Source organism: Tricharina praecox (genome assembly GCF_024521635.1).
Source record: "Tricharina praecox strain CBS 144465 chromosome Unknown BZA05scaffold_8, whole genome shotgun sequence".
NCBI lineage: Eukaryota > Fungi > Ascomycota > Pezizomycetes > Pezizales > Pyronemataceae > Tricharina > Tricharina praecox.
In genome coordinates this window covers 964,095-973,288 of record NW_026250410.1, presented here as the reverse complement: position 1 = coordinate 973,288, position 9,194 = coordinate 964,095, and the positions used below count along the sequence as shown (strand labels likewise).

General features: G+C 53.9%; 1 protein-coding gene across 1 annotated transcript; it reads left to right on the top strand.

The window, feature by feature from the left end:
* Positions 1–7,643: 7,643 nt before the first annotated feature.
* Positions 7,644–9,194, top strand: BZA05DRAFT_335194 (S-adenosylmethionine decarboxylase; the record flags this gene model as incomplete). Its single annotated transcript, XM_051480755.1, has 2 exons — positions 7,644–7,728; positions 7,807–9,194. 2 exons carry the CDS (start codon positions 7,644–7,646, stop codon positions 9,192–9,194), a joined length of 1,473 nt encoding a protein of 490 aa, XP_051340891.1.

The window sequence follows — 9,194 nt, the reverse complement described above, 5'->3', positions numbered from 1 at the left end:
GTTGCTTACTGTTGCTTACTTGCTTGCTTTGTGGCGTCGGCGCCGGCGGATGGTGGTGACATATACGAGGAAGGATAGAAGGATTGACGGCAGGTACATAGTCGTAGGTATGCATAACCACTGAGCAGTGGCTCCGGAGCGTCGGCACAGATTACGGTACATGCACGTGGGTGTACCGCTGCTCGAAGCAACCAGCTCTACTATAACTACGGCTGGATATTCTACTCTACCGTAGGTATGTGCCATCTGTAGCCTGGCCGTTGCTTCGTCAGTTCCGCGGTTCCCACCACCTCGGCGCAGATGCAGCATGGAATATCACGCACCTGTGCCCGGACCTCTTCCCTATTTGGGTATTTCTTGTGGCCGCGGGGGAAGCGGGGAGGGAGGAGGGGGTGCACCTTACCTTACCGGCCATTGACAGCCATTGACAGCGCACGCAAGCCGCACGCAAGCCGCACGATCCCGATGCACTGCAGTCTGCAGCGAGAGCTGTACTGTATAGTACTGTAAATACCGGTGCTGGGTATACCTACTAAACGGTACTCTACTCTGCTCGTGGCATTACCGTTACTGGGCCGCTGACGCGTGCGTGCGTTGCTTGCACAGCTAAGTAATAGTAGAGTAAAGTACCTAGAGTAGAGTAGATGCGATGGGTACCGATCGCGGGGAGAGAGTGCCCCCCACTTCCCCCACTACCTACCACAGCCGCGTCGGGGTTAACAATCGCAATTGTCAAAGCCTAAAGCTCTGCCGCCCCCGCGACCCCCGCCTATCGTAATCGTGATCGAGGGAGGGGGAGTGCTATTTGCGTACGTGCGTGCGAGCGTTTTAGACGCCGCTCGCTCGCTCACGAACGAGTGGGGTAACTGGTTGGGTTGGAAATTATGGTATGGGACCTACAGATCTGCGCAGATCGGGGTTGGTTGTACGAGGAGCTGCGGCGGAGGCGGGGCGGGGGGAGGATTGAGAACGGAATACTTGCAACATATGGTACAACCCCGTGCACGACGACCTGTGCCGGGGTGTAGGATTTATACCCCCCTCCCCGCCCCGCCCCGCCCGCCCGGCTCGGCCCGCGCCAACTCCTTACCTTGCGTCCAATGCCAGTTTCCAGCTCGCGCTCAAGCAATCGCAATTCGCAATCGCAGTTACAGTTACAGTTGGCAGCCAGGGTTGGCAGTTGGCAGTTGGTACGGAGCATTCAGCTCTACCTACTAGGTACAACGGTAACTACAGGCCACTGCTGCCTAATCGATGATTCGATGTGTCTCCCATCTCCTCCTCCATCGCAGCAGTATATCGGTATGTACACTGCACTATCATACCTACACTACGGTACACTACACTACACATACCGAAAGCGGCGGAGCTGATATTCTACAGGATGACGACGTTCCTCAAAACATCAAACAGCCCCTCCCCCAAGCAGCCCCTCCCCCTCCAAAACAGCCCACCGGCGAGAGAATCGGGGTTTACCTATATAACTACAGTCTGCCACCACGCAGCACAGAGCAATGCCGTGCATCCGTGGCTTGGTCCGGCGAGGGGGAGGGGCTGTGTTTCGATCGGCCGGCTGCAATCGACGAAACGTCTAACTATCGGTATGTATGTACTCATGCTTACCTACTTAGGTAGGTAGTGGGTGGTAGGAGGATCTTTCTTCCTTGGTTTTGGTTTTGGTTTTTCCGCAGAGCTCATGGATTCACTTGACTGTGTACTTGCTACCTACGTACGTACCGGCGACGACAGAAAGATCCTCGAGAGTCGAGATACTATCGGAGGACGGTACACCGCTGGGATTGGGCATTGGCATTGGCAATTGGCACTGGCCCGTGGGGTGGTCGTCGCCGATACCTACTGGAGTTGACTATTATTCTTACGGCAGTTAATCCTTTTCCGTTCCGTCCGGTTTTGTTTTTGGTGATTCCGATTTGTATCGCTCCTACCTATCGTTCTTTCTTTTTCTCTCTTTTTCCTTCTTTTTTCCTCCAGCCCAGAAAATGAGAAAACCCAATCCCCCTTCCCCCTTCCCCCCTCCCCCTCTCCTCCCCTCCCCTCTCCCCACAAGAGACCTTGCATTGATCCTGAGCCGAACGAAACAAAAAGAGGCATTCCATGCCATGCAGAGAACGGGTGCGGCATTTTAAAGGAGGAAGAAATGGAAGGTACGGTATGTACGGTACTCTAGGTGTTCCCAGTGCCCACAGGTGTCGAATTGATATTACCACCCCTCCCCCTCCACTCCCCGCCTGCGCGTGCGAGAAAAAAACATCCCAGGCGGCTTTTTCAGGAAACAAGAGTCTCTCGAGAGAGTGTCGGCAGCGGGAAGGCGAGGGGGGAGGGCGAGAGGGGATGTCCGATGGAGGAATCTTCAATCTACCGATCCTTTGGAAGTTGGAACTTTGGAACTTTGAATGCCCATGTTTTCGAGAATTGCGCATTAGCCGATGCCGATGACCATGCTCATCGAGTGAATACCTGCCTACTCTACTCTACTCCGCCTACGTACATAGGGATGGAGGGAAAGGGAAAGGGAAAAATAATGTTTCCGGATCGGTGGCCGTTAGACCTTGGCGTTGGCCGTTGGGATTCTCACCGGACGCTGTAGGGCGGGATGGGAAGGGCTCAGGGAAGGGCTCAGGGAAGGAGTTGCACAATACATACGGTTGTACGGTTGTATGGTTGTACCTGAGATGACTTAGCTACCGGTACCGGTACCCGCCAGAGAACGAGATTACGAGGTTACGAGGCGTGCCTCGTGGGTTCAAGGGGGAGTGATCGGATATCTTCAATATGGCGGCCGCAATTGGGTGGGCCGGTCCATGGTACAGGCTTCAGCCTTCGGCCTTCGGCGGGTGGGCACTGGGCACTGGGCACTGGGCACTGGGCACTGGGGCTTTTGCAGTGCGCCGGATCTTGGTGGTCGCGACTCACTCGTGCGATGTAGATGCAGATGCCGACCCTTCCCTTCCCTCTCATCCCTTCCCTTTCTCGAACCTCGATAGAGTACTACCTAGTACCCAAGCAAGTACAATAAATACCTTTACGGTACACCGCCTTCGTGGAGACATGTACGATATGTATCGAATAGAGTACCTGTAACTAGACGTACTGGTACCTACATCAGTGCTTACCATCAATCCTATATACCACCAACCCTACTAGCCAGCCAGCCAGTATGCACATAGCCAGGCGGCGGGATATATTCTCGGATTTGCGAAGAAGCCACAGTCGTTCTCGCGCTCTCACTCCTCTCACTCATCTCTTTAACTTATGTAGCCCTTTAGTTAGCCCTAAACAACTAATTCGGTATAGTGAAATAGTAAAGGGGAGGGCTTACATCATACGAATTCTCCGGATTGCGCTTAATTACTTGAGAAGTATTTACAGGCTGGCCGCTGGACATTGGACAAACGATGGCGGCCGCGTCGGGCACACACGAAAAGAAAAGAAGAAGAAAGAAAAACAATTCCATACTTGGTAGTAAGGACTTGGTTATTATTCCTAAAGATCGCGCCATGTGGTCAAGATCGATTTCGCGCACGGCTTTTCGTCGCTCGCTCGCCAGCCTTATTTACTTGGCTACTAGTTAGTTACTAGTATTATTAGAGTAATAGTTACTTGTTACTATTATAGCAGCTAACCACCGTACCGGCGGCGTACCTGATATGATGAACATCTATAGATACTGGTGGTACTCTACATACTCTGGATAGGTACTCTGGATACTCTACTCCACTCCACATACAGCGGGATTAAACCCCGCATAGATACTCTACTATGTATGTATGTCGACCTGTGAGTCTGTGTCTGTGATTGTGAGTGCATACTGGAGTACATAGGTCCAATGTCCATACGGTAGGTACATACGCTGGGTAGATATTTGAAGGTCGGAGGAGCGGGATCGCTAAGGGAAGGGAAGGGAAGGGGAGGGCCAAGATGGATGTACGTGCTGCGGAGACGGTTAGGAATACACGACGACGTTGCTTTGCGCAAGCGGGGGGTGGGATGGGGATGGGGATTGGGATATACCTAGCAGGGTTACATACCGGTATCATACGGTCGACACCGTGCTATTCTCTTTCTTTTCTTTCTTTTCTTTCTTTTCTTTTCGTTACTTTGCTTTCCTGCCGATTGACCGACCGACTGATTGACCGACTGGCCGACTGACCGATTGACTGGCCGCAATTGGATTGGAGGCTGGATTTTGGAGGCTGGATTTTGAAGGCTGGATGCTGAATGCTAGCGCTGCTCCAGTGCTCTCATACCCCATCGCCCATCGGAAGTCCACATGCGTTGAAGTACGGTATATGTAGTAGAATTGACGGTAAGAAGCCGCTGCCCTTTTTCTTGTTTTTTTCTATTTTTATTTAGGTTTTTTCTATCGCGAGATGGTAGGTTAACTTTTAAGTACTCTGTAATTACATACCGATGCAATGAGCTGCCAGCCAGCCGCCGCGGGTTCTGCATTGCGTTGCGCTGCAGAGGTCGGAGGTGAAGGTTGGAGGTTGGAGGTAAAAGGTTAAAGGTTGGACGTTGGAGATTAGAGGTTAAAATGCGGAAACCGCATGCGTATGTAGAGTATCAATTCGTTTGTTCCCTCCTCTAAGTTCTTTCGCTCGTTCGTTCGCTCGCCCATCGCATCGGTTCGATGGATGGGGGAAAATTCTTTTTCGCTGGAGATCCCCTCCATCCGTATGATGGCCGCGCTTTTCTTTTCTTTTCTTTTCTTTGCTTTCCCGTGCCGGTACTGGATGGGCGTGGGTGTGGGTGTGGGTGCGGTAGGAACTTGCTTATGTACTGTACATACAAGTATCCGTACGTACGTCCCTGCGGATTTTGTGTGGTTGTGCTATGTACATACACACATACCTACTTCCCACATGGACACTCAAGTATCATACCTAGGCACCTATGACGGGTACAGTCCTGAACCGCATGCATTGTACAGTGCACACACCTGGGTAGTGTACGTGATGTACATATAGAGTACGTGTCTATCTGGACTCTGGAGAACTGCGGCCAGCCGTACCGTACCCCATAGCCAATCCATTGACCCATGGGCCGTGGCCATGTGCATTGTATGTACCTATTAGAGGAGAGTTCAACTTTCAACTTCCAAGTCCCCCCTCCCCATTGCCCAAGCGTGATGCCACCGGCCATCTGCAGCAGTGTGCTTCATTACTCATCTCTCGTGCCATCCCCGGGCTTTCCCCAAGTTTCATCTCCACACTGCGCAGGAGTTGAAGCATGTACCTGTGTACCTGTGTACCTTTGTACTCCGGGGTCGAGAGAGAGGCTGTTGTGCGAAAGGCTAAAACGCGATATCTGGCCCTTAGAGTAGTTAAACATAGTACCGCAGGCTCGCAGCGCCTTCCAGGCGCCCAGCATTAGCCGTATTTACTGCACACAGGTACGGCAAGGTACCAGTACATACATGAGTACCCATCCAGCCGCGCCTGCAGTCGCGCTCCCAGATGGAGCCCAAAAAAAAATTCCTCCGCTCCCGTAGCGTAGTGCAGCCTCCCCCGTGGCCGCCCTCCTAAAAAGTGCAATTTTCCGCCGTGTCGTCACGATATCCCCGTGGGACAGGGGGGCGGGCGAGTGAGGCGCAGTGATTCGACCTTTTCTTTTCAGGGCAGCTCGCTTCGCAGTTGCACGGAGAAGCACAGCTGTCGAATCTGCTTCGGTGGGAGAGAGAGGAGAGCTTTTTACCGAGGACATGGCTGGTGAGCGGGGCCAAGACGGTCGTGCCGGTGGGCCGGTGGGCCGAGCACTCGGCGGCACGCTTCGGTCGTTGATCGCGCGCTTGTCGTGATCCAGAGGCTAAGAGCCGATCGTGAGACCAACTCGGGGCACGGACGGTAGGCGGGTTGAACAAGTATTACCCTCGTCCCGACGACCACACTATGGCCGGGGGGCGGGGGGCACGGTCGTTCGAGCGGCACCACCAACACGTCGTCGTCGCAACGGGGGGACCAACTAGCGTGGAACTGTGGCCAAGCCAAGTTGTGACTTGTGTGGGAAGATTCGCTTGCGGCATTGAGGGGGCTTCCCTCCTCCTTCTCTCGACATCATCATCTTCACCTCGGCGAGCCGCACAGGCAAAAGGGCGGTGACGGTGACATGGGGCTAGGAGGAATACATGCCAGGAAGCAGGCGTCCACTGCGCTGCAAGTGATGTTGTTACATAGAATAGGAATACGACAGCAGGGATTCCCTTTGTCTCTCCCAGCAAGCAGGGTGGTGGCGCGAGTACCAGCTACCACATCCATACATACATCGCACTCTACTCGTCCCGATGAGTGGCCCACAGACGTTTTTTCGGAGAGACAGAAAACAGAAAGAAGGAACAAGACACGACAGGGAAAAAGGCCTTTGACAGGATTGACTTACAAGAGCAGAGAAAAGGGCCATCGACCACCGTCCACCGTCCACCATCGGGCATCACCATAAGAAAAGGAAAGAAGAAGAAGAAAAGAAGAAAAAAGAAGGGAAAAAAAAAAGAGATCAACCCACCGCCCAACCAACCCCACTTCGCCTCCCAGATTTTTTTTCTAGACTTCCCCTCCTCGTCCTTGTCCCACAGAACCTACTTGTTACTTACGTGCCATAAATCCCGCTCCGCTCCTCACCGCTCTCCCCGACTACTACGCTTCCCTCCTTCCCACCAACTCCCCGAAGAAAAAAAAAAACCGAACCATCCCCCCATCCTTTGTCTTCTCCATCGCCATCTCCACCCTCATCGATAAATTCCCCTCAGACAAAAAAAATCCTCACGCAACTTCCCGTACCAAATCAATACTGCGCTTTGGCTTCGCACCTACCACTACAACAACAACCTTAATTCTAGTCAGCATTCAACTCATCCTCCCCCGCCCCGCCCCGCACCGCCCACCCCAAAGTTGCAAAGCTGTCGGACCCACGGCTCGACGTCCTAAACAAACACCCCGTCGACGGCTGTCAGGTTTGTTCGTCTAGACATTAGTTCTGGCGAACTATCCAGGCACCGTTCTCTAGGCTTGGAAAGCCAAACAAACCTCTTTATTTCCAAAGTTTTTCAATTCTTATGAGCCGAAGGCAACTGCTTCGATTCCTCAGCCTCCGCAAGAAGTAGGTTTTCTCCTCCGTTCTGTGTTTGTGACGTGATGCCCCCGGCAAAGGCCGTGTGGCGGTGGTGGTGTGGCGGTAGCTGGGAGAAGTGACATAGTTCAATTCCACCATTGCGGGGCTTCTTTCTAAAGACAATGGACTGACCATGGTCTTTTTTACCCATCTCCACAGGCCCAGATAACACGACTCCCGATAACCAACCTACAAGATCAATTCAAACTTCGTTGAACCTACGAAACCCCATCCACGCGTTCCCCATCAAGCACACCTCGTCTGCTTGACCGATACTTACGAAGAGGTATCGGTATCTTGACGACGGGGCGGCGAATCGTTTCCGCCCATCCATAAATCAACAAAAACCACTCAAAACCGTCCTCCTCCTTCTCCTCTTAATCCTCATCCTCTGCGTTTCCGATTCTTCTCGGTTCCGGTAATTGGATAGATTCAGCATCTCGAAGCAGGTTTCCCCGCAAGATCGCCTTGAAAACTTGATTTTCAGCAAAATGGTGGCTACTGTTGACGTATCGGCCATGCCGGAGGTTTCCCTGCCTCTCACCACCTACTCGATCAATCACGAGGCTACGATCGATTTGGATTCTACCAATGCCTTCGAAGGTATGTTCCACTACCAATGGGGCCGTGGTGGCCCCCGCACTTGTGAGGTGGATTGTATGTACTAACGGTTTCCTCAAGGGCCCGAGAAGTTGCTTGAAGTCTGGTTCACGCCGTCTCCCGAACTCCTCCCGATGTCTGCCCAGCCGGACGGTCTCAAATCGGTCTCGGAAGACACGTGGAAGGCCATGCTGGACATTGTCCGATGCAAGGTTCTCTCGGTCGTGCGTAACGAGCACGTCGACGCGTACCTGCTCAGCGAGAGTAGCATGTTCGTCTTCCCCCACAAGCTCATCCTGAAGACTTGTGGAACCACGACCCTTCTCAGCGGACTCCCGGAGCTACTCCGCATTGCTGCCCAGGAGGCCGGATTCACCGATGCCGGAGAGGCTGCAGCCACTCCGTACAGGGTGTTTTACTCGCGCAAGTCGTTCATGTTCCCCCAGAAGCAGATGCACCCCCACCAGAGCTGGAAGGACGAGGTCGACTTCCTGGACAGATGGTTTGGCAACGGTAGCGCCTACATGCTCGGCAGGACCAACGGCGAGCACTGGTACCTGTACATGACCACTCCCGGCTCCGAGCTGTCTCCCCCGCTCACTCCTCAGAGTGAGATGGAGGATATGGAGTTTGCGCTCCACCAAACCGAGACTAAGATTCTGCACTTCCCCGGAGAAGACGAAGCCGCCATCTTTAAGAACATTGGCGGAGGTCGGGACGGAGGCAGTGGAAACGGAATCTTCGACGAGACGTTGGAGGTGTTGATGACGGACCTGGACCCAGTCAAGGCCAGGCAGTTCTATCTCGAAGACGCGAGTACTATCGCAGCAGGCCAGTACCGCAAGGAGAACGGTGACAATTCAGCCGACGAGTCTGATGACGACTGCGGAAAGTCGATCGACAGCGGGGTCGCCGACTTGCCCGAGAACCTCAGGAGTGAGGGCCACGCCCTGGGCGCCATAGTCTCGGAGGCATGCGGACTCAACGACGCATACCCTCGGTCCAAGTACCCCGATGCGTGCGTCGACTCGTACATCTTCTCCCCGTGCGGGTTCTCAGCCAACGGTGTCATTCCGTCCCCCGACCCGAACGTCACGACCACACACTACTTCACCGTGCACGTCACCCCCGAGCCTCACTGCTCATACGCCTCGTTCGAGACCAACGTTCCGGGTCGCCAGTCTGGACGGGAGACCGCCGAGATCTTGGAGCACGTGGTCGAGATCTTCCGTCCCGGACGCTTCTCAGTCACCCTCTTCGAGGCTAAGCCTGTGGCCCTTGAGAGCCGCCCCGGCAGGGAGGCATTCCATGACATGACCGCGGCCCGCCGTGCGCACCGCATGGACAAGATCAAGGGCTACAAGAAGATCGACAAGATTGTGCACGAGCTTGACGGTTACGATCTCGTTTTTAGGTACTACGAGCGCGATGACTGGCGCGGCGGAGCAAAAGCCTGCAGGGGTTTCTAG